Raw genomic sequence first — 27124 nt, 5'->3', positions numbered from 1 at the left:
CGGATTCATCTATCACATCGAAAAATAAAGGTACTCGTTCTGTTTTCATTTATTATTTAATATTTATATAAACAAAAAATTCCATCCAGATCTTATGGCATGCTCCTGCCATTTTCAGAATCGAGCCTACCACTTATTAAATTTAGTCCTTTATAGTATATTGAATCAAATTTTCTATTTGCAAATTAATCAGTTCAAATCATCTGTGAATGATTTTCTGAAATATAGCATAACAATTAATCAGTTCAAATCATCTGCAAATTAACAAAAACGTGAATGCCCTCCTGGTAGGGTGTATTTGTACATATCACCTTTATATTTCAAGAATTTTTTTGGCAGCCTCTGCCAATTACTCAAAAAAAAAAAAAAAAAAACTTGAATGATTTCTGTCAAATACTCAATTGATACCATACCTGACTTGCTGCAAATTAACCTCACTTGTTGATTTTCTGTCAAATTAGTCAGTTCTAATAAAAATATTCAACTATATATGCGACATATATGTTGTACAAGGCCCCTATAAAAATAGCCCAATAAACTTTAAAATCATTCATCCTTCTTTTAAAAAAAAAATCACAACAAATCATACATAATGTGACACTAACTTATAAGTGTTTCCTAAATAGACTGACATAGATTCTTGTTCAAATATTAAATCGTACAATTAAGTAATTAACAGATACAATATGGTGGATTATGCAATTATACAAGGGACAACAACCGAAAAAGGTACAGCATAGTAGTTTTTATGAAATAAAAAACCAAATTTGTTTTTGGCATGCATCTAATTTAATAACAAATTAACATAACCTAGCTAATTCTGAATGAAATCAATAACAAATTCGTTTACCAAGAAGGGACTGAGCAAATAAATTTCACAAATGAAAATACAACTACATATTGAGACATAATCGATCAAACAAATGAAAAAAAATAAATGAAAAGCGTTTACAATCGAAAATGTAACAACAAACTGATTAAAAAAATAAATGAAAATCTAAGTAGTGTTATGAATATATATTAAATGTGTGGATGTCATTCATTTTGTAACTCCCATATTAATCCTCAATTTATTTCCCCACTACTTCATGCATATTGATGCCCACTATTATTGAAATTCATTTCTCCATTTATTATTTGTATGACTTTCATTTACAATTTGTAGCCTATAAATAGAAGCTTTGTAATCTTGTATTGTACACATATGAGAAATATATGAATAAAGATATTATCATTATTTTTCTCTCTATCTTGTTTATTCTTCTTTATGCTTGTTCATCTTTATTTTATAACAAGTAGATGCATCTGGGAGACAAATTCTAGAGTGGCCAAGCAAATTTTGGGTACAGTTTTTGGTACTGTTATGCTGGTCCAGTAACAATTCTTCTCTTGCTCCTCTATTTGCCTTTGCTTTCCCGTGGATGAGTTCTTCAAATCTCTTCTTGTCTCAAATGAAGCATCTAGGTCGTTGTCTCAAAGGTAGAATCTGCATCGGCTCGGTCAATTAGGCCATTGAAAGACCATTCAATCCCACTTCTCAAAATCATACGTACCTTGGTCTCTTGTATTCCACAAAGGGTCACCAATTGCTGGTACAAAGAAATTCGGATGGCACTTGTTTGTCCGAGTGGGAGTCCGGGTGCGTATCCTCTGAGATATCTCAACTTTTGCGTGACCGACGTGTCCGGTGCCTATTCGGGGGTGATGTAGGGGTCAGTATTATGTGTGCTTTGAGATTCGTGCATAGAGTATTTAAACGGTTGGGATTTTTCAAAAAGTCACGCAAAGTTTGAGATATCTCAGAGGATACGAATTCATGGGAGTCCTCCATCTTCAAAGAAGTCTTTCAGGGCAGATGCAAAATTTTTGTCGGGGAGGAGCAAAAATCAAATTCAAATAAATTTATCGGGCTCAAATTCATTAACCAATTGAATACTAGATAAAAACAATAATGTAATAAAAATAATAAAAATAGTATACTCTTACATAATAATAAACAACAAAATACTATTATTTTATATATTAAAAAATAACAAAGTTGATCCGAACCCGCAAAAGCCTTTAAGTTCATTACAAATGCATAATATGTACATAAATGTAAAAGTTACTAAGATAATAGATGAAAAAAAACAAATCCAACTTTTTGAATTGGTAAACCAATTTGCTTTACACAATGATCGGAAAGTAACTATTTTGCAAGATTAATTTTAATGGATATAATTTTTGCTTAATTGACCAACTGTGCCAATTCAATTCTTTCAAATCTCTTCATTTATTTTATTTCCCTATCAGTCTGGCACTTATGGTCACGGACATTGCTTCAACACCAATTTCTTTTCATCTGACCTATACATTCTGATCCGGTCCCAACTAGTTTTATTTCAGCCCAAATTCAAGCAGCCCAAAACTAAACAAAATACAGCCCATGTTACTATTAATTTCAACTCATTAACCATACGTCTTCTGTCCCACTGGTTAGATTCTTCTTCTTATTCACCTCCTCTTCGATAAACACTAAGGTTCTGTTTGGCCGAGTTACTGTTTTCGTGAGAAGAAAAAAATTCAGTTGAACTAATTTTTTTTTCACACAGAAACAGTACTTTTCAGTTCAATTTCTGTGCCCATGTCCATTCCCAATTGGAGGCCGAACAGGGCCTAAATATCCTCTTCACATCTCAACAAGTTTCTCAGTGCCTTTGAACTAGTTTGACAGACTTTTTAATTTCAAAGAGGGGCAAAACAATTTCCAGGGAGGAGCAAAGTAATACCGAACAGTATTTTTCCATTGAAATTCAAAATTCAAGGGGGACAGTTGCCCCGCCCTGTTTCTACGTGGCTCAGCCCCTGAAGTCTTCGATCTCTTTCCAGCAATGGGCTCCTCCATTTCTGACCCCAGTCTGAACCTCTATCTGTTCTCTCTCTTCCTTTCCATGCTCTTTGTCTCTTTCTTGGTCTGATTTTCTATCATGTATTAAATCTCTCTGTTCGATTTCTTAAGCTAGAGCCGTTGGAAGAGGGAGTCTTTTAGAAGCAGTGTCCTAATTCTAATCTTTTTGTTATCAACTTCTTCGAGAATTTATACTTAAATTTTAGGGTATAATGATTTATACTTAAATTTTAGGGTTTCAAATATTATTATTATTATTTTTTTAAAGATATTTGATATATTATAGAGTTGTACTGGATAAATATGTGAGTTGATACTATTTTAAAAGATAAATATGTAATTAGTAATTTTGGAGAGGGAAATATATGATATTGAATTTTTGAGGGGATACATGAAATTCGCCAAAAATAAGCAAGAAGTAAAAATTAAATAAGAAGAGATGAGCAAATTAAATTATTTTTATGAAGCATAATATTAACGCAGAATAAGAGGGTAAACCTTTAGCGGCATGAATAATAGAGTCGAAATGAAACAGCGCCACCAATGAGAGCTAAATTCAAAGAAAGTCGTACAAAGGGAACAAAAATAAGGGAATCGAATCGTCTGCCCCCTGGAGAAATTTCTGCTCCAGAGTCACTGCAAAGTGGATCTTATATAATCCTAAACCCAAAACCATTTTAATCCTAAATCCTTTAACAGTAATCGGGTCCACCCCGCAGTGACTTTGGGGGCAGAAATTTCCTGCACCTCAGGGGACAGGAGATCTGATTCCAAAAATAAGAAGCCGAAGCTGCAGGCTGCTTCCGGTCGTGGGCTTTTTCTCTTGTGTTGGGCCGTAGATATTAAATAAGAAATCTGAAATTAAATTATTTTAAGTTCGGTCTGGTAGTGATTGGCTGATTGCTGACAGAACCGTGGTTTTGGACCGAGATTGAGTAAATTAAAATAATTAACGGATAAGTCAATTATTTAAAATTGGAAAATCCTTTTAAAAAGGTTTAACCAAATAGAAATATAAAACATGCATTTTATGTATGTTCAGTGTCCTTTGCTGAACCATTAGGAAAATTAAGAATGATGTATGCTTTAATGAACATGTAGTGCCGATGAAACACCATTATTAAACATATTACTTTTATTTGCATTTTTTGTTTTTTAATTAAATAATTGAATTTGTCGAAAGATATATTCTTGTTTTTAAATTCTCTTGATTTATAAAAAAAAAATACAATTTAGTTGAAATTGATTGAACATTTATTATTATTTTTTTATTAGTATGTCATTGCATATGTGCGAAATAAATGAATTTTGATGTTATATTTGTAAAATATAATAAAATTAATTATTATACTAGTATTATTCGTTATTCATTTACTACCATTTCGTTCTCGGTAGTTTTAACGGGTAAGGATAGAATAGGATAAAATCAATTCTTAATGAGTAAGGATAGGATATGTGTAAGATCATTCTTAGTGGATATGAGTATGAAAATGCTTCCACCATACCTGTATCGTACCCATTGACACCCCTATTTGCTATCCACCAACTGCCTAGGTGGAAACCAGTGGATATGAACATGATTTCCATCCAAATTAAGTATCTCCTAGTAGAGCTTTGGAGGGTCAAGAAGTGAAGGAGGAGATGGGTTCCACCAGGAACTCCATGACCATGACAATGATAAGTTTAGCATGACAAAATTTTATAGGAAGCCATTTGCCGCGAGTATGAATTGGCTGTTATTTTTTTTTTTGAAAAAGTAGGTTCCTGTTTTTTCTCATCCAACTGCTCGATTTTTTTCCATGCAAGAATCTCGATGAATATTAACAGTTGGATGACAAAAGGCATGAACAAATCAACGGTTGGATGAGAAAAAAATAACAACAGATTTCCTCGCATTTGTAGTACATGTACTTGGCTTGTGTGTTTTTGCTAAAATTGATGTGTAATAAATGGTGATGCGTGTTAATCTTTAAAACACAGTGCTGTTATGTCAAAAATAAAAAATAAAAAATAAAAAATAAAACACAGTGTTATGGGATGGGATGGTTATATTATGAGAAGTATTACTTTTTGCTTTTAGGATTTTGAGATTTGGGTACACGCAGGGGCAGAGTCAGATATTCAAACTATGAGGATCAAATGTAAATAAGGGTTAAGTATATAAACTTTTTATGTTGCGAATGGGGACCAATTTGACAATTTCATAATATTTTCTATTAAATTATATAGAAATTTACTAATAAATATAAAATTTTGAAAATAAATGAAAGTCAATTGATCCCAATTTAGATAGAGTGCCTCTGCCTCTGGGTACAAGCCAATGATGGATTTGTGTCAAAACTAAAACTAGCTACTACCTAACTAATAGAAAACCTAGCTACTACCCAACTAATGGATCAGTTAGCTGGATTTAGTAGCTAGCTTGTGATGATGGGTGTGTGTTGCTGAGACAAAAATGGGTACCAGGGGGTTTCTTTAGATTGGGGCTTTGCTTTTTTTTGTTATCTTCATGTAATTTTTTTCTTTTTTCGGTTTCCACGAGTGTCTGTAATAGTATACATAATACATTAGGAGTCATATATAGCCCAAACAATATATGGGCTGTTGACAGCCTTTTTATTTTTAAAAAAAAAGAAAGAAAATGATTATATAGACTGGTAGCAGAACTAGGGTGTTTTTAAGCGAGGTTTGATGAATTTCAAAATTTATTTGATTGACTTGAAACAACAAATACAAATTGACATGCAAATTGTTTTAAGGAAATGAATGGTTAATAAATTAAAATATATTTGACAATAATTAATAGCTATTTATAACGATTAAAAATGCTTGATGACATGAATACTTCAAAAGTCTTGATGACATGAAATACTTTAAAAGTCTTAATATCCAATTATCTATATGGCATATCAATTTGATTGCTGGTAAATAAATTTGATCTTAGATAAACTGTCTGCGATAGAGTCAGAAGAGGCACAACAAAACCAATTAACCAGATAAATTTTGTAGAGGAAAAACATACATCATATGTATTTTGGACAATTGTGAACATTGTAATAATTTTATAAAATAGAGTGTAAAGTTTTCATAAGATAGGAACAACTGCCGCCAATGTGAACTGGAATGAGACTTAACGGTAGAAATTTAGTACTATCTTCACTGAATCACTGGAATAAACTGCTTTATATATTGAGATCATGATAACTGTAAACTTTTTTTTGGTTTTTTTGTGCTTCTCCTTGCACATCCTCCACCTTCTTTAGAAGCTTTTGTTTCAATGCTATATTTTGACCCTTCTAACCTTACTGTCATATTTTTAAGTATATCTTACTTGCGTAGATATTATCGGATATATTTTTGGAGTTGTGCTTACCAAATCATTTTGGTAAGCACATCACACTCTAGCAGCAAAGCTAGCGTTGTGCCCCTTTTGGTGAGCACATCACAAAAAAATTTCGTGAGCACAACTCCAAAAATATATCAGATCGGCTTCAAACGAAAAATCCAAAATGAAATCCATGTACTTCATGAGTGATGCATGTACATGCAAAATTTTGAAAGTTTCGAATTCATTTGCTACAAGGTCAAGCGGTCAAAGAAATAATTTATTTGACTGCTTGACTTTGTAGCAAATAAATTCAAAATTTCAAAATTTTGCATGTACATGCATTACTCATGAAATACATGAATTTTAACAGTTTTGATTCGTCGTTTGAAGCTGATCCGATATATTTTTAGAGTTATACTTATCAAATCCTTTTGATGAGCACATCACGCTCTAGCTTTGCTCTTTCATAAAATAGAGTGTAAAGTTTTCATAAGATCGGAACAACTGCCGCCAATGTGAACTGGAATGAGACTTACCGTAGAAATCTAATACTATCTTCACTGAATCACTGGAATCAACTGCTTTATATAACATCAGATCATGAACTGTAAACTTTTTCTGGTTTTTCTGCGCTTCTCCTTACACATCCTCCACCTTTTTTTTGTTAATTATAATATAATTAATTATAACTACAGTAGAACTATTTTTCTGCAACCGGTACAGCTGACGCCGGTCGCAGACAGTAGATTTTTCCAAAAAACAAAAGAAAAAAAAAATTCAGCGGCGACCATCACTTTCAGCAATAGTATCTGCGACCGGCGCCTTCCCCGGTCACTGAAAGTTTTGATAAAAAAAAAAAAAATATGCGCGCCCGCGCCATAATGAAACTCTAGCATCCTTTTCGATCTCGCGCCTTTTCTCCCGTCCAGCCTCAACTCTGCCTTCTCTGAGCAAACCTTGAGCTAAACATAATCCCTCTTCTCTCTTCTCTATTCTCTGACCCGCCCTCTTCCCTCTTCTCTCTATCTCTCGCTCTCGAAAGAAACGCGAAAATGCCCAACCGCCACCTGTGTCCGACCGCTACCTGTGCCAGACTGTCGCCTCCGAGAAGTCGACAAGACAAAGCAAACTTGGCTCTCAAAAGCAAAATCCATGAAATTGATGAAAAAGTTCAAAAACAGGAGCAAAAAGATGTTCAACAAAATCAAACATAGAGAAAATCGATACAAACAAGAGCAACGGGGAGGCCGCCCTTCCGATCCTCCACCCGAGCAATAAGGCGTTTTCGCCTCTCCCTCCACTCTTTGTCTTCTAAGTTTCCATGTTTTATTCTATTTATTTTTTCTTGTGTGAATTTAAGCATTGAGAACAATGCTTCATTCAAGTTTGGGAGGGTGGAATAAAAGAAAATTGTATCTGCAATTAGAGCATGTTTAAATTTTCGCACAATTGCATTTTTAGGTGAAAAATTCGCGTGATTGCTAGAATTAAGGACTTATTTGAAATTTTTTGATGATAATTTGGATAACTTTGAAAAATTGGAAATAACCCCATATTTGATTAATGAATTGCATAAGATAAGATGTTTTAACATTTAAAAAAAGATGAAATTTTGAATTTTATTGAAAAAGCATTTCTGAAACCGGCTTATGCCTTTTTAATTGAGAAATTTGAGATTTTAAATGAAAGAAAGATTGGAATATCTATTGGTATGAATGAATATCATTGGATGTGTGTATTCATGGTGTATGCAAATAAAAATAATAATAATACTAAAAAAAAAAAAAAAAAATATAAAAAATGAAAAGACGGAGAATATAAGAGTACTGACAATAAGTCCAGTTGGGCGCCTTTGAGCTAGTTTTCCAAATATATATAAAAAAAAAAGAGTACTGGACTTTGCATATATCAACACATGAAGTCCCCGACTTTCTAACCTAAGCTTGTTCCAAGCTTTGGGGGGGGGGGGGACAAAAAATCACCACAAAATAAGGGCATAATTTTGGCAAAGAAATAAAATATTGATAAGTTCAAAAGATTAGTTTTTGCAAATATTGAAGCATCTCTGATTATGAGATTTGATTTTCAAATTGTGGGGTAAATTAAAATTGATTAAGGAAAGTTCAAATTATTTTTCAAAAGGATTCTCGAGTTTTTAATGAAAGCAAGATCATGAGAATTTTTCGCACTTAGGGATATACTTGGAATTTGGCTAGTTTAGAAACCGAACTTATACCTAAGATTAGATTTTTTGCTTGAGGACAAGCAATGTTTAAGCTTGGGGGATTTTGACAAGCCTCAATTATATATACTTTCGGTTAGAGTTTTACCTCTAAAACTGCACCAAATCCATTGTATTTTAGGTTAGTTTAATATAGAATATACCAAAGAACCAAGTTACTGCCTTTGCCTTGTTTAAATTGCAGAAATCGAGCAAAATGAGCAATTCTGTGGGTGTTTGTGTGGCCTGTAGGAATTATGTACGGGCCACACAAAATAAATTCAAGCTGAAAATAAAATTCGGAATTTATCAAGTTTTCTCCTTTCAAAACAGAGAGTTGTGCGGGCCTTTGTGCGAAATACAAATTTATTTCAAAATTTATTTGATTGACTTGAAACAACAAATACAAATTGACATGCAAATTGTTTTAAGGAAATGAATGGCTAATAAATTAAAATATATTTGACAATAATTAATAGCTATTTATAACGATTAAAAATGCTTGATGACATGAATAATTCAAAAGTCTTGATGACATGAAATACTTTAAAAGTCTTAATATCCAATTATCTATATGACATATCAATTTGATTGCTGGTAAATAAATTTGATCTTAGAAACTGTCAGCAATGGAGTCAGAAGAGGCACAACAAAACCAATTAACCAGATAAATTTTGTAGAGAAAAAACATACATCATAGTATTTTGGACAACTGTGAACATTGTAATAATTTTATAAAATAGTGTGTAAAGTTTTGATAAGATCGGAACAACAGCCGCCAATGTGAACTGGAATGAGACTTGCGGTAGAAATTTAATACTATCTTCACTGAATCACTGGAATCAACTGCTTTATATATTGAGATCATGAACTGTAAACTTCTTTTGGTTTTTTTATGCTTCTCCTTGTCGACACATCCTCCACCTTCTTTAGAAGATTTTGTTTCAGTGCTATATTTTGACCCTTCTTACCTTACTGCCATATTTTTAAGTATATCTTACTTGCGTAGATATTATCAGATTTTGCGCAGCTGTTAAGCAACATCTAATTACCAAACCTGGACTAGTAAGCTACTGACACGAGAAAAGAGCAAATAAAAGATTCTAAGAGAGAACGAATAATGGGGAAGTTCATGCTTTTCCATCAAAGGAAGCAGTGACAAATGCAAACTTGCATTCAATCATTGATTATTTATTTCAAGACGCCCATTAATGATAAATGTCTACATACAAGAGCAGAAGGATCCACTTACAATATTTTATAGTCACAACATCTTACAGCATGATTTTTTAAAGTTCAAACAGTCGATCCAAACCGTTTAACATGATCTCTATATTATAATGTGCTTGGAGATCAAATTTTACAATTTTTTGAATTTTTTTTACTATTTATTAAGTATTTTACAAAACTGTTGTTTTCGTACCATTGAATTTTGTACTCATCTTAATAAATAGTAAAAAAAAATATGAAATTTAATATCCAAGCACACTATAAAATTTTATGTCCAAGTACAATTTAATATAGATAATAAGGTGGAGAGATCCACTTACAACATTCTATAGTTACAACATCTATAGAATGTTGTAAGTGGATCTCTCCTCCGTATTCTCTATATTAAAATATACTTAGAGATAAAATTTTACAGTTTTAAGATATTTTTTTACTATTTATTAAGTATATTACAAAACTGATGTTTTCAAACCATTAAAATTTGTACCTATCTTAATAAATAAATAAAATATTTTAAAAAATGTAAAATTCGCACAACACTGAAACCAGGGGCGGAGCTTTTAAGGGGTGTGGTTTATTATTAAGGTATATTTGATAACTTAAATTATTGTTTTTGTATCTAAAATGCTACAAAATAATGTGATATAACTTATTTTGATGATATATTGAATTTAAACGCCAATAAAATAAGAATCACTGACAACAACTTAGTTTAACAATCTAGATAATCGTAAAAATAACTTACAACATTGAAAATTGACAAGTAAAATGTAATATATATTTTATATACAACATATACTTTATATATATATATATGAGTTGGGCTAAAATGAGCCATGAAGTAAAACAAGTTTTTACTTCATGGCACTATATTTCTATTTTGAAAATCCAAACAACCGATCCGAACCGCTCAACACGATCTCCATATTGAAATGTGCTTGGAGACCAAATTTTATATTTTTTGGAATTTTTTTTACTATTTATTAAGCCATTTTGAAAATTGCTGATCCGATGGTCTAGAAATTTTTACTATTTTTTTACTGTTCACAGTAAAACAACGATTTTCAAAATGGCTTAATAAATAGTAAAAAAATTCCAAAAAAAATGTAAAATTTAGTCTCCAAGCACATTTCAATATGGAGATTGTGTTGAGCGGTTCGGATCGGTTGTTTTGATTTTCAAAATGAAAATACGGCGTGGAGTACAAACGTGTTTTACTCCTTGGCTCACCCAAGTCAACCCTTCTCTCTCTCTCTCTCTCTATATATATATATATATATATATATATATATATATATATATATATATATATAGAGTACGGCTAACGCGCTTCCTCTAGCATATGGGCCGAAATGCTTCTGGTGGAAATTTGAAATTTCAAAATCCAAAAAGTCGATCTGAACCGTTCATCTTCTTCTCCATATTAATATCTGCTTGGAGACCAAATTTTATATTTTTTTAAAATTTTTTACTATTTATTAAGCCACTTTGAAAATTGCTGATCCAACGGTGGCTTACCAAACAGTAAAAATCAGAAGCTACCGTTGGATCAGCGATTTTCAAAGTGGCTTAATAAATAGTAAAAAATTTCAGAAAAATGTAAAATTTGGTCTCCAAGCAGATATTAATATGGAGAAGAAGATGAACGGTTCAGATCGACTTTTTAGATTTTGAAATTTCAAATTTCCACCGGAAGCATTTCGGCCCATATGCTAGAGGAAGCACGTTAGCCGTACTCTATATATATATATATATATATATATATATATATATATATATATATATAGGGTAGGGTCCGGCTAATTTGCTGCCGGCAGCATTTCTGCCCAAGGTGCTGCCGCCCCTTTTTTATTTTGTGATGTCCAAACAACAAATCCAAACTTTTAGATGTTTAATCTATATTATAATCTACTTGGAGACCAAATTTTACATTTTTTGGAATTTTTTTACTATTTATTAAGCTAGTTTGAAAACTGCTGTTTTCAGTAAATTTCTGCAACATTGAAATCAGCGGTTTTCAAACCAGCTTAATAAATAGTAAAAAAATTTCAAAAAATGTAAAATTTGGTCTCCAAGTAGATTATAATATAGATTAATCATCTAACGGTTTGGATTTGTTGTTTGGACATCACAAAATAAAAAAAGGGGCGGCAGCACCTTGGACAGAAATGCTACCGGCAGCAAATTAGCCGGACCCTATATATATATATATATATATAGAGAGAGAGAGAGAGAGAGAGAGATAGGCTAATATGCTTTTGGTAGCATATGGGCCGAAATACACACGGTCCAAATTTAAAATTTCAAAATTCAAAAAGTCGATCTGAATCGTTAATCTTGTTCTCCATATTAATATGTGCTTGGAGACCAAATTTTACATTTTTCTGAATTTTTTTACTATTTATTAAGTCACTTTGAAAATTGTTGATCCAACAGTGGCTTAGCAAAACAGTAAAGCCGTTGGATCAACGATTTTCAAAGTAGCTTAATAAATAGTAAAAAATTATTTTCAGATTTAACCAAAGATATAAATTCTACAAAAATTATTGTTTTCTAATGCTCATCTTGTAATGGTTCAAATTATTCTTAGTGTTAAACAATTTTACTAAACATAATTGTGATAATTTTGTAATTAAGTGTTACAGTCCCCCCCTTAAGCTTACACAGTCCACATTTTGAATGCTTACACAGTTCCATCTTAATTTTTTTTACTGGAGTGTTTCGCTTAAATATTAATATTTAAAAATTATTTAAAAGTAAATAAAAGCAAACAATCAATTGATGCTCCTTTTGCATTAGTAGCATATGAATGAAAATATAATATGAAGGACAAACTAGGCCAATTGAAAAAGACCCTAGAAATAAAAGTTGTCTTCAAGACAGTGATTGGAGTTATAAAATTGATAGTTTAGGTAATCATACTAACATGTACAATTGGGTTTTGATGTCCAACAAGGCTGAATAATTTGTTGAAGAGCATGTTGTATCTTGCTTCATCTCTTTTCCTCTCTTGCTTTTCCTCGGCCAATCGCATATCACGTTTGTTTAACATTCCGACTATGATATTATCCGTGAAGACCCTTTTGTTTCCAAGATTTGTGACCCCAGAAAGGTCGGATGCTGTAATGGTGGCCCGACCTCGTCTAGTTGTTCTTGGCAACTTCGGATCTAGGACACATCCAAAGTCTCTTATTCGGCTATGGGAGGGACCGCCAACTGCTGACATAAACAGGTCGCCCTCATCCACGTCAGCAGCCTCCTCGTTAGTCGACATAGCTCCACTAACATATGTCTATTATATGCAACAGACGAGAAATATATATTGTTAAAGTTTCAAGAAGAAAATCATTTCAGCACACCATCTAAAATGTTCACCTAATCATGTAAATGATGTACTACTTTGTAACTGACATTAATATGAAGTGAGCACATAGATCCCAATTTTGATCGATCAACTAAGTCATACTTTAAACAATTTTCTCCATTTTAATACATTCATACCTTATAAATTTTAAATGAAATCATTCGAACTTGTAGAGAAAAAAATAAAATCTGTGCCTATAATAGACTAAAGTAACTTACCAAAAGAATATTGCTAAACATGACATTTGTTGAAGCCCATGATTAAGAATTAAATGAAAATCACTGTTTTGGTTTATTTATTTTCTTAAAATGGTATATTTAAAAATTTCGGAACTAGGCCAATTGAAAAAGACCCTAGAAATAAAAGTTGTCTTCAAGACAGTGATTGGAGTTATAAAATTGATAGTTTAGGTAATCATACTAACCTGTACAGTTGGGTTTTGATGTCCAACGAGGTTGAATAATTTGTTGAAGAGCATGTTGTATCTTGCTTCATCTCTTTTCCTCTCTTGCTTTTCCTCGGCCAATCGCATATCACGTTTGTTTAACATTCCGACTATGATATTATCCGTGAAGACCCTTTTGTTTCCAAGATTTGTGACCCCAGAAAGGTCAGATGCTGTAATGGTGGCCCGGCCTCGTCTAGTTGTTCTTGGCAACTTCGGATCTAGGACACATCCAAAGTCTCTTATTCGGCTATGGGAGGGACCGCCAACTGCTGACATAAACAGGTCGCCCTCATCCACGTCAGCAGCCTCCTCGTTAGTCGACATAGCTCCACTAACATATGTCTATTATATGCAACAGACGAGAAATATATATTGTTAAAGTTTCAAGAAGAAAATCATTTCAGCACACCATCTAAAATGTTCACCTAATCATGTAAATGATGTACTACTTTGTAACTGACATTAATATGAAGTGAGCACATAGACCCCAATTTTGATCGATCAACTAAGTCATACTTTAAACAATTTTCTCCATTTTAATACATTCATACCTTATAAATTTTAAATGAAATCATTCGAACTTGTAGAGAAAAAAATAAAATCTGTGCCTATAATAGACTAAAGTAACTTACCAAAAGAATATTGCTAAACATGACATTTGTTGAAGCCCATGATTAAGAATTAAATGAAAATCACTGTTTTGGTTTATTTATTTTCTTAAAATGGTATATTTAAAAATTTCGGAACTAGGCCAATTGAAAAAGACCCTAGAAATAAAAGTTGTCTTCAAGACAGTGATTGGAGTTATAAAATTGATAGTTTAGGTAATCATACTAACCTGTACAGTTGGGTTTTGATGTCCAACGAGGCTGAATAATTTGTTGAAGAGCATGTTGTATCTTGCTTCATCTCTTTTCCTCTCTTGCTTTTCCTCGGCCAATCGCATATCACGTTTGTTTAACATTCCGACTATGATATTATCCGTGAAGACCCTTTTGTTTCCAAGATTTGTGACCCCAGAAAGGTCAGATGCTGTAATGGTGGCCCGGCCTCGTCTAGTTGTTCTTGGCAACTTCGGATCTAGGACACATCCAAAGTCTCTTATTCGGCTATGGGAGGGACCGCCAACTGCTGACATAAACAGGTCGCCCTCATCCACGTCAGCAGCCTCCTCGTTAGTCGACATAGCTCCACTAACATATGTCTATTATATGTAACAGACGAGAAATATATATTGTTAAAGTTTCAAGAAGAAAATCATTTCAGCACACCATCTAAAATGTTCACCTAATCATGTAAATGATGTACTACTTTGTAACTGACATTAATATGAAGTGAGCACATAGACCCCAATTTTGATCGATCAACTAAGTCATACTTTAAACAATTTTCTCCATTTTAATACATTCATACCTTATAAATTTTAAATGAAATCATTCGAACTTGTAGAGAAAAAAATAAAATCTGTGCCTATAATAGACTAAAGTAACTTACCAAAAGAATATTGCTAAACATGACATTTGTTGAAGCCCATGATTAATAATTAAATGAAAATCACTGTTTTGGTTTATTTATTTTCTTAAAATGGTATATTTAAAAATTTCGGAACTAGGCCAATTGAAAAAGACCCTAGAAATAAAAGTTGTCTTCAAGACAGTGATTGGAGTTATAAAATTGATAGTTTAGGTAATCATACTAACCTGTACAGTTGGGTTTTGATGTCCAACGAGGCTGAATAATTTGTTGAAGAGCATGTTGTATCTTGCTTCATCTCTTTTCCTCTCTTGCTTTTCCTCGGCCAATCGCATATCACGTTTGTTTAACATTCCGACTATGATATTATCCGTGAAGACCCTTTTGTTTCCAAGATTTGTGACCCCAGAAAGGTCGGATGCTGTAATGGTGGCCCGGCCTCGTCTAGTTGTTCTTGGCAACTTCGGATCTAGGACACATCCAAAGTCTCTTATTCGGCTATGGGAGGGACCGCCAACTGCTGACATAAACAGGTCGCCCTCATCCACGTCAGCAGCCTCCTCGTTAGTCGACATAGCTCCACTAACATATGTCTATTATATGTAACAGACGAGAAATATATATTGTTAAAGTTTCAAGAAGAAAATCATTTCAGCACACCATCTAAAATGTTCACCTAATCATGTAAATGATGTACTACTTTGTAACTGACATTAATATGAAGTGAGCATATAGACCCCAATTTTGATCGATCAACTAAGTCATACTTTAAACAATTTTCTCCATTTTAATACATTCATACCTTATAAATTTTAAATGAAATCATTCGAACTTGTAGAGAAAAAAATAAAATCTGTGCCTATAATAGACTAAAGTAACTTACCAAAAGAATATTGCTAAACATGACCTTTGTTGAAGCCCATGATTAAGAATTAAATGAAAATCATATAGTATGGGTTAGTAAGAAAACGACCACCCCTTTGCTAATATTGGGCTTATACCAATTTAACCCCACTTAAATGCAATCTAATTGGCATTGCTATAGTGAATCCTCAAAAAGATGCCTACGGATTTTAACCAAAGAAAAAAAAAAAATCTTCAAAAGAAGGTCATCAGATGAGAGTTAGAAATATATAATTTTGATAGATTAACCCTTGAATTTTATGCTATCAACATTTGATAGATTAACAACCTTATTTGTTAGTATATATCATTTAAAAAAAAACACCCAGCTGTTAGTATATATACTTTTATCATTTCGTTCTACCACACTAGAAAACTACCCGTAGCGAATTCATGTAAAATCTTGCCAGAAAACTAAATTGAGCCCCACTGTCATGTGTAATAGTATGGGTTAGTAATTTCAGCTAAAGCATATATTATTGAGGAGTGCTATTTTCAGGTCAACAATTGCAAAATTGAGAGCTGAGAGAAATTTTTTCTCTAAATAGTAAAAACAATATTTATAATTTGGTCCGGACCGTCCTGATTTATTTCTTAATCAATTGTTTTTCAAAGTGACTTAATAAATAGTAAAAAAAATTCAAAAAAATGTAAAATTTGGTCTCCAAGAACATTTCAATATAGAAATCACATCTAACGGTTCAGATTTACTTTTTGGATTTTGAAAACGAAAAAATGACTTATAAGCATATACCCTCATATGCTTATGGAAGTAGAGTAACCAACCTCATAACAATTGGATTTAACGATTTTCAAAGTTAAAATAGTCGATCTAAATCGTTCAATATGATATCTATATTAAAATGTGTTTGGAGAACAAATTTTATATATTTTTTGAATTTTTTTACTAGTTATTAAGTATTTTTCAAAACTATTTCTTTTTGTTGGTCCAAAAATGTCTAAAAGCAACAGTTTTCTAAAATACTTAATAAATGGTAAAAAAAAATAAAAAAAAATGTAATATTTGATCTCCAAACACATTTTAATATAGATATCATGTTGAATGGTTTGGATCGACTGTTTGAACTTTAAAAATCATGAAACCGAATTGTTGTAAAAATGTTATAACTTACAAATGTTGTAAGTGGATCCCTCGTCATAATAATAATAATAATAATAATAATAATAATAATGATGATGATGATGATGATGATGATGATATAGTAATAATAATAATGATGATGATTATGTATAAATGTGCAAACCATTGTATTTACTTGTTAAATATGTACAATCTAGTTTACAAGAATAAAGAAGTAAACAACAAAAAGTTATATATATATATTTGATAATTCAACATTGGTGATTCGGACACCTCTTCCTTTAGCCTGATAAAACTTCTATAAATACCACCTCACTTCTCACTCTCATCTCCATCAAATTCTGGTAGAGAATTATCCTCACACAATGGCATCTTCCTCTTATTACTTCTTCCTATTTCTAGTTTACGGTGTAGCGCTTTTGACTGTCCCGGTTTCGGCATATCATAAGCCAGAAGGCCGCAAACTTGCCCACCACGGCCATGGCAGTATCACTACTGAAGAACACGGTCACATGCCCGGACCAAAACCCAAGCCACCCCACCATGGCCATGGCCGTATCACTGCTGAAGAACACGGTCACATGCCCGGACCAAAACCCAAGCCACCCCACCATGGCCATGGCCATATCACTGCTGAAGAACACGGTCACATGCCCGGACCAAAACCCAAGCCACCCCACCATGGCCATGGCCGTATCACTGCTGAAGAACACGGTCACATGCCCGGACCAAAACCCAAGCCACCCCACCATGGCCATGGCCATGACCATGATATTCCCATTGTGCCTGAGGTAAATGGGCATATGGTGGAAGAGAAAAATGAATACATCCCAGAGCCTAAAACAAAGCCGGGCCCGGTTATTGAACCGAAACCAAAGTCCGATCCTAAGCCCGAGCCTAAACCAGAGCCTAAGCCCGAGCATAAACGGGAGCCTAAACCCGAGCCTAAACCCGAGCCTAAACCGGAGCCTAAGCTTGAGCCTAAACCGGAGCCTAAGCCTGAGCCTAAACCGAAGCCTACTGTTCCTGGGCCTAAACCAAAGCCGCCACATTATCCGCCAACAGCTAATTAATTAGAGGCAGTCATGCTCAATGTATTAGTATTTGGAGTAATTATCTCAAAATAAATGGCACCTTTGGTGCTTGAGTTTAGTGTATACTTGCTTATGATTCTACGGTGGCATTTATCCCTTTTTTTTGTCATTTTAAGTATGATTCTACTTGTAACACTGCTGTTATTTTTTCCTGAAGAAAATGCTGGTACAGCTTGATTACTCCATAGCTACTAACACTGTCGTTTACTAAAAAAATGTCGCTGAGCAAAACTGATAGTTTAGATAATTTAAAGAATATCTATCTGATAGTGAAATTTACAGAATCAAATAAAGCCTATCATACTCTATCGCCTGTTAACTTTTATCCATATATAAGCATCTATATCAATAGCAACAAAAGTTGGTAATGTGTTCGTTTTCATTGACACAGCATATATGAGAAATACATAATAATAAATATGATAAAAGTTACTCAAGAAATGAAGTATGAATTTATCTTTATCTCTCTCTGGTCCAATAGCTTAATCAGAGCAATAATGCCAGGTTTCTTTTGAAGTTTAATTAAGGAGCAAATCCTTGTATTACTTCTCTTGCGCTCTTATTGTGATATTTCTATTATTCAAAGGAAAAAAGTATAAAGGAACTGAAAATATACATGCTAATCAACTAACATTTTGGAGCAAGAATCACTCTTTAGTTTAATGATAAATGGCAAAACTTTCCGTGTACAAGGCTATGAATTCGGAATTCGGGTGAGAAGTCCTTGATGAATGATAAAAATAATGAAATTTAGAAGTTAGACCTTCATCTGTTACTCAAATGGTTATTTTTCTCTTCTTCTTTCATATTTTTTTCGTCAGTTTTTACAAGAGAATGAAAGAGAAGAGGAGGAACTTGGCCAAAATTGGCGCCGGGAACTAGATCCCAACTCATAAGAGATATCCGATATTATCAATTCCGCCATGGATTATTTAGTATAAATTCTTAGTATTCTTCTTGAGATACAGCAGAGTGAATTTATTTCAATGTCCAAGCTTGTCAGTAAATTTTGCATCGACAGAATCATAACTTTTCAATTACCATCCATGTAAATTTTAGTGGAGTTAGACTATGTTAAAATGCATATTACGGATCGATCCTTACTATTAATTCATATATATATTTTCAAAGTTCAAATAGTTGATCTGAACCGTTAAACATAATCACCATACGAAAAAAAATTTTGGAGATCAAATTTTACAGTTTTCAATATTTTTATGTTGTTTTTGTAAATAAGTAGAAAATTACTTGATTTAAAATTTTAAACTAACTGAAAATACTGGTTTTCAACTTATCTAAAAACAATAATAAAATCATTCCAAAAAAAAAAAATGAAAAATTTGGTCTCTGAGACAAGGTCCTATCCCATGTAAAAGGACCCTTACCCTCTTGTAATGCATAACCATTTGCAAATTAGAAATAGGTTTTTGCTTGAGTGTTGAGATGCTCTCCTCTTTTACTATTATATCTTATTCTTTTTTTGGGCTTAAATATTCGGTTCCCTGATATGAAACTCGTCATCTGACACTACAGCAGATCGGACTATCAGCTAGATTTAGTAGCTAGCTTGTGAGGATGGGTGTGTGTTGCTGAGACAAAAATGGGTACCAGGGGGTTTCTTTAGATTGGGGCTTTGCTTTTGTTATCTTGATGTGTATTTTTTTTTCTTTTTGGGTTTCCACAAGTGTCTGTAATAGTATACATTTGGAGTCATATGTAGCCCAAGCAATATATGGGCTGTTGACAGCCTTTTTATTTTTCAAAAAAAAGAAATAAAATGATTATATAGAGACTGGTACCAGAACTAGGGTGTTTTTAAGCTCACCGAGTTTTGTTGAATTTCAAAATTTATTTGATTGACTTGAAATGATAAATACAAATTGATCAAAACATATTTTATCAGTTAGAATACATGCAAATTGTTTTAAGGAAATGAATGGTTAATAAATTAAAATATATTTGACAATAATTAATAGTTATTTATAACGATTAAAAATGCTTGATGACATGAATACTTCAAAAGTCTTGATGACATCAAATACTTTAAAAGTATTTATCCAATTATCTATATGGCATATCAATTTGATTGCTGGTAAATAAATTTGATCTTAGATAAACTGTCAGCGATGGAGTCAGAAGAGGCACAACAAAACCAATTAACCAGATAAATTTTGTAGAGGAAAAACATACATCATATGTATTTTGGACAACTGTGAACAATGTAATAATTTTATAAAATAGAGTGTAAAGTTTTCATAAGATCGGAACAACTGCCACAAATGTGAACTGAAATGAGACTTACGGTAGAAATTTAGTACTATCTTCACTGAATCACTGGAATCAACTGCTTTATATAACACCAGATCATGAACTGTAAACTTTTTTTTGCTCTTTTTGCGCTTCTCCTTACACATCCTCCATCTTTTTTTGTTTCAGTGCTATATTTTGACCCTTCTTACCTTACTGTCATATTTTTAAGTAGATCTTACTTGCGTAGATATTATCAGATTTTGCGCATCTTTTAATCAACATCTAATTACCAAACCTGGACTAGTAAGCTGACACGAGGAAAGAACATATAAAAAATTCTAAGAGAGAACGAATAATTGGGAAGTTCATGCTTTTCCATCAAAGGAAGTACTGACAAATGCAATCTTGGGCTACGGGCCATGTAAGAACAAACAAAAAAAAAAAAGGACCAATGCAATCTTACATTCAATCATTGATTATTTATTTCAAGACACCCACTAATGATACAATCTACATACAAGAGGAGAAAAATCCACTTACAATATTTTATAGTCACAACATCTTACAACCAATGGTGGAGCCAGGCAGGGGCGGAACTAGGATCTGAGTAGAGAGGGGGCTAAACAAATATTTTTGTTTAATAAAAATATATTTATATAACACAAGATAATAAAATCATTCACTATTTAATTTCATAAAAAGACACAATAGATGACTAATACTAACAAAGTATGAATAAGAATCTCTTTGATATTATTTTATGTGTGCAAATTACAGACAAAAAAGAATCATCTAATTAGAGGTGTAAGAAATAAATTGTATTTGGTGGACTGATATAGTATTTTAAGAGACTGGTCAGTGGTCATTGAGAGGTCAAATTCTTAAAAAAATTACAAATAATTATGCTTTTAGGTTAATTCTATATAAATTTAAAAAAGATAAGAGTGTATTTGTGTAACATGGTAAAAATTATAAATTACAATTTGATTGGACACTTTCTTTTTCTATATTTTCTTCTATATTTGATCTTTCCAAGAGAACAATGACTTTTCCTTTTTTGTTATCGCTGATGATTCAGAAACTGAAGCGCTTATATGGAAATGAAAAGGCAATATAAGCGGGTTTGATTTCTGAACTTTACATTCAGGCTCTTTCAAATTAATTATATTATATAAGGGGGGCTAATATATATGAAAATAATTTTTCAATGAAGGTTTAATCTACTTGGTAAGCAATTTTTGAAATTATAGGGTAGCTTAGCACCCTCCAGCATGAACTAAGCTCCGCCTCTGGAGCCAGGATCTGAGTCAGAGGTGGGCAGAACAATTCAACAGAGGCAAATCAGCGAGCAAGCATAATCGCTGTGATTTTTTTCAAATACGCTATTGCTGCTCCCATAGCAAAATAATAAGAATTGGGCTGTTTTTTGTAATGGGATGCTTTGTGGGTTAAAAGAAAGGTAGGTAGAAGGTAAATCAGAGGTAGGCAGAAGGTTGAATCACTATAGTGAGTAAAAAAAAAAAAAAAAATTCCAAGGGCAGGCAACTGTCCACCCTTGGAATGAATTGGCTCTGCCTCTGCTTACAACATATTTTTTTTAAAGTTCAAATAATCGATCCAAACAGTTTAACATGATCTCTATATTATAATGTGCTTGGTGATCAAATTTAACATTTTTTGAATTTTTTTTTACTATTTGTTAAGTATTTTACAAAACTATTGTTTTCATACTATTGAATTTTGTACTCATTTTAATAAATAGTAATTTTTTTTTTTTAAAATGTGAATTTTGATATCCAGGCACAATATAAAATTTTATCTCAAAGTACATTTTAATATAGAGAATACGGAGGAGAGATCCACTTACAACATTCTACAGTTACAACATCTTATAACATGACTGTTTGGATTGTGAAAAATAATGTTATAAGATGTTGTAATTGTAAAATGTTGTAAGTGGATCTCTCTTCCGTATTCTCTATGTTAAAATGTACTAGGAGATAAAACTTTACATTTTCAGAATTTTTTTACTATTTATCAAGTATATTACAAAACTGATGTTTTCAAAACATTGAAATTTGTACCCATTTTAATTAATAAATAGAAAAAGTATTTAAAAAAAATGTAAAAGTCGCACAACACTAAAACCAGGGGCGGAGCTTTGAAGGGGCGTGGTTTATTATTCAGGTATATTTGATAACTTAAATTATTGATTTTTTTATCTAAAATGCTACAAAATAATTTGATATAACTTATTTTGATGATATATTGAATTTAAGCGCCAATAAAATAAGAATCACTGACAACAAATTAGTTTAACAATCTTGATAATCGTAAAAATAACTTATATATGTTTTAGTAGCGTTCATCAAATGACATAAAATGTGATAGTTTATATTCAACGGGATTTAATGTAACAATAAATGAATTTTGATTGTATGAGAATTGATACATAACCAATCTATAAGGTAAACAAAAACATTTTTATTTTTTGTGTTTATTTAAATTATTTTGGCGAAATATGTAAGAAATCATTAAAATTTTCAAAAAGAAAATGTTGTAAAAAAAATGTAACCCTTAAAACAAATAATTATTGCCGTAAAACAAATAATTATTGTAGTAATGGATCAGTGATAAAGTGAAATTTGAAGATATATGCATGGCATGCCCCACTTTATGCGTTGCACAAACGACATATCTGATTAAAATGTAGGGAACTTCAGGGACGAACCCGGAACCCACGTAGAGTCACGGGATAACTGCCCTTATGAATTTTGTTTTTTGTTTTTTTTATGGAGATCTAATGATTCGGACCAGGAGTGCTCATCGCTTCAGTTCAGATGAAATCGAACTGAATTAATTAGACAAACTAAAGTTATAATTTAGTTTCAAAAATAGAAATGAATCGAACTGAACTTTTATTTCGGTTTGTTCAGATTGTTCGGTTCAAACTGAAATGCATTAATTTTTTTTATTTAAAACAATTGATTTATAATAAACCAAAGTATATTAAGAAATAAATTGGGATATTAAGAAATAAACCGAAATATTAAAACAATTGATTAAGAAATAAACTGGGACGGTCCGGACCAAATTTATAATATATAAAGGGGGAATTTCACGTATACCCCTCAAAAACTTCAAAATTACATATTTCCCCCTCTAAAGTTTGAAATTACGTATTTCCCCCTCTAAACTTCAAAAACTCACAAATTTACCCATTTTATTGTATTTTATATTAAAATTCATTCTAAAATCTTAAAATACCCATTTTACCCTTTATTAAAAGCATATAAAGCCCATCAAACTAAAAATTGAATCTGAAAAATTTTTCTATCGTCCAAACTGCTTTTAAATATGCGTGCGCACGATCAGCACGAATCTTGATGCGAATACGCACGTATATTGATATGACGTGCACAGATCTTAATGTGATGCGCACCAATCAATATTGCTTTAAGATCCGTGCATGCTAGATCAACACGAAATTCAAACACTATGCACAGATCTTAATGTGATGCACACGGATCAAACGGTAGAGGAACTCTTTAGATTTAAATTTGAGTTTGATGGGCTTTATATGCTTTTAATAAAGGGTAAAATGGGTATTTTAAGATTTTAGAATGAGTTTTAATATAAAATACAATAAAATGGGTAAATTTGTGAGTTTTTGAAGTTTAGAGGGGGAAATACGTAATTTCAAATTTTAGAGGGGGAAATACGTAATTTTGAAGTTTTTGAGGGGTATACGTGAAATTCTCCCATATATAAAAGTTCGGTTGTTTCAGTTATTTCGGTTTTGAAAACTTCCAAACCGAACCGAACCAAAGTTCTAATTTGATTTTAAAAACAAACTGAACCGAACCATTTAATACAAACTAATTCGGTTCGGTTCAAAACCGACTAAACTAAACCCAATGAACACTCCTAGTTCAGACAACTTCCCCCCCCCCCCCCCCCCCCCCCCACAGACACACACACACTCAAAATTTTATTTATTCTTTGTGAAATTCATATTTATAATTTGAGTTAAAATTATAATAAATTTTTATGAATTCTAATTGATAATTAGAATTAGAAGTTAAAACATTGAAAAATAGAAACACTATTTTTTTTTTGTCTTCTCTCCCGTTCCGACGAAAGTCCTAAATCTGCCCGTGATAAACTAACGTCTGATCTCATCCAACGACCAACTCTCTATTGTCTCGTTTAATTAATGTGACAATGATATATAGCCTCCTTACCATTGTTGTGGCGTAAGTGATAAAACTTTGTTTTCTGGTTACCTAATTAATATTGCCAAATTTATGATTGATGTCTTCAGAAAAAAGAAAAAATCTTCTTCGAGAAGATGGTTTGCATGGTTATTAATTTGGTAACTTTAGTTGCTGAGTTTCTTCGGTAGTTGGATTTCGACAGCTTCTCAATTACATCTCCTTTCAGACGGGGGCAGATTCAGGACAGGGAAGTACCAATATCTCTTGTGAAAGAATCTCAGCTGTTGGTTTATGTTTAAGATTTACGCCATATCAGTAAGATAGTAAGGCACGCTTAACGGGGTAGATAGTAGCATTAAGCAGGCTGGAATACATTCGGTGACGCATTAGATCACGGGAAAAAGTTAAGGTGCACATGTTAAGAGCTCGGACGGGTAAAATTTTATACCGTTTCATATTTTGTACTGTTTGCCTGTTTGGCAAAATATAAGTTCCTATCGAAAGTATGTACTTTATTACACGTATTTGAGCACATGTTAAAACTTTCAACAGACGAAATACTGTTACGTAATAAATTAATATTTTTTGTAGAAAACATCAATTCAAATATTGCTTTTTGTCTCACAAGTTGTTTTCGAAAAAGACGTGAGTTTTCTCTGTACATCTGTACCCTTATGTTTTCTATAATGCATTTTAACTCTCTAACTATAAATTAATTTGTGTACATAAATAAAATAAAAAATGAACCGAAGCAGACTTAGAATATATTGTAGTAGTAGTAATAATGTTGTGATGATGATGATGATTATGTATAAATGTGCAAAACAATTTTATTTACTTGTTAAATATGTACAATCTAGTTTACAAGAATAAAGAAGTAAATAACAAAAAGTTATATATATATTTGATAATTCAACATTGGTGATTAGGACCCCTCCTCTTCCTTTAGCCTGATAAAACTTCTATAAATACCACCTCACTTCTCACTCTCATCTCTATCAAATTCCGGTAGAGAATTATCCTCACACAATGGCATCTTCCTCTTATTACTTCTTCCTATTTCTAGTTTTCGGTGTAGCCCTTTCCACTGTCCCGGTTTCGGCATATCATAAGCTAGAAGGCCGCAAACTTGCCCACCACAGCCATGGCCGTATCACTGCTGAGGTAAATGGGCATATGGTGGAAGAGAAAAATGAATACATTCCAGAGCCTAAACCAAAGCCTAGTACTGAACCAAAACCAAAACCTGAGCCTAAGCCCGAGCCTAAGCCCGAGCCTAAACCGGAGCCTAAGCCCGAGCCTAAACCAGAGCCTAAGCCGGAGCCTAAGCCCGAGCCTAAACCAGAGCCTAAGCCGGAACCTAAACCGGAGCCTAAGCCCGAGCCTAAACCGGAGCCTAAACCAGAGCCTAAGCCCGAGCCTAAACCGGAGCCTAAACCAGAGCCTAAGCCCAAGCCTAAACCGGAGCCTAAGCCGGAGCCTAAACCGGAGCCTAAACCAGAGCCTAAGCCGGAGCCTAAACCGGAGCCTAAGCCGGAACCTAAACCGGAGCCTAAGCCCGAGCCTAAGCCGGAACCTAAACCGGAGCCTAAGCCCGAGCCTAAACCGAAGCCTAAACCAGAGCCTAAGCCGGAGCCTAAACCGGAGCCTAAACCGGAGCCTAAACCGGAGCCTAAGCCCGAGCCTAAACCGGAGCCTAAGCCTAAGCCCGAGCCTAAGCCCGAGCCTAAGCCGGAGCCTAAGCCAGAGCCTAAACCGGAGCCTAAGCCGGAGCCTAAACCCGAGCCTAAACCCGAGCCTAAGCCCGAGCCTAAGCCCGAGCCTAAACCCGAGCCTAAACCCGAGCCTAAGCCAGAGCCTAAGCCAGAGCCTAAGCCAGAACCTAAGCCCGAGCCTAAACCAAAGCCTAAGCCAGAGGCTAAACCGAAGCCAAGACCAAAACCCGAGCCTAAGCCTGAGCCTAAACCAGAGCCTAAGCCCGAGCCTAAACCAGAGCCTAAGCCCGAGCCTAAACCTGAGCCTAAGCCCGAGCCTAAACCTGAGCCTAAGCCCGAGCCTAAACCAGAGCCAGAACCAAAACCTGAGCCTAAACCAAAGCCGCCACATTATCCGCCAACAGCTAATTGATTAGAGGCAGTCATCCTCAATGTGTATTAGTATCTGGAGTAATTATCTCAAAATAAATGGCACCTTTGGTGCTTGAGTTTAGTGTGTACTTACGTATGATTCTACGGTGGCATTTGTCACCTTTTTTTGTCATTTTAATTTTTAAGTATGATTCTTCTTGTAACACTGCTATTATTTTTTCCTGAAGAAAATGCTGGTACAGCTTGATAACTCTATGGCTACTAATTATACATTGTTGTTTACTAAAAAATTATCGCTGAGCAAAACTGACAGTTTAGGTAATTTAAAGAATATCTATCTGATAGTGAAATTTACAAAATCAAATCTACCCTATCATACTCTATCGCCTGTTAACTTTTATCTCTATATAGGCGTCTATATCACTAGCAACAAAAGTTGGTAATATGTGCGTTTTCATTGACACAGCATATATGAAAAATACATAGTAATAAATATGATGAAAGTTACTGATCAAGAAAT

General features: G+C 33.2%; 1 protein-coding gene across 11 annotated transcripts; it reads left to right on the top strand.

Moving 5' to 3' along the window:
• The first annotated feature begins 17637 nt into the window (after positions 1–17637).
• LOC144543589 (uncharacterized) lies at positions 17638–26857 on the top strand. 11 transcript variants are annotated; one of them, XM_078291908.1, is made up of 4 exons: positions 17667–17955; positions 25764–26339; positions 26400–26465; positions 26592–26857. In XM_078291908.1, the coding sequence occupies exons 1-4, from the start codon at positions 17676–17678 to the stop codon at positions 26642–26644; spliced, it is 975 nt and encodes a 324-aa protein (XP_078148034.1). In that variant the 5' UTR covers positions 17667–17675; the 3' UTR covers positions 26645–26857. The 11 variants fall into 11 exon arrangements, with proteins under 11 accessions (XP_078148031.1, XP_078148034.1, XP_078148035.1 ...); XM_078291905.1 differs by adding an exon at positions 17638–17658 and having other exon boundaries at positions 17743–17955; positions 25764–26857; XM_078291909.1 differs by having other exon boundaries at positions 25764–26219; positions 26418–26857.
• Positions 26858–27124: the final 267 nt, after the last annotated feature.

Source organism: Carex rostrata, chromosome 25 (assembly GCF_964058835.1).
Source record: "Carex rostrata chromosome 25, lpCarRost1.2, whole genome shotgun sequence".
NCBI classification, from domain to species: domain Eukaryota; kingdom Viridiplantae; phylum Streptophyta; class Magnoliopsida; order Poales; family Cyperaceae; genus Carex; species Carex rostrata.
This window is presented reverse-complemented; position numbering and strand designations above follow the sequence as displayed.

Bases quoted from the DNA above. Each gene is read 5' to 3' on its own strand.
- LOC144543589 (XM_078291898.1), top strand. From the start codon at position 17,676: ATGCCCGGACCAAAACCCAAGCCACCCCACCATGGCCATGGCCATGAC. The intron at 17,956-25,763 runs CTGAGCCTAAAC...CAAAACCAAAAC, and splicing joins GCCTAAACCGGAGCCTAAGC to CTGAGCCTAAGCCCGAGCCT.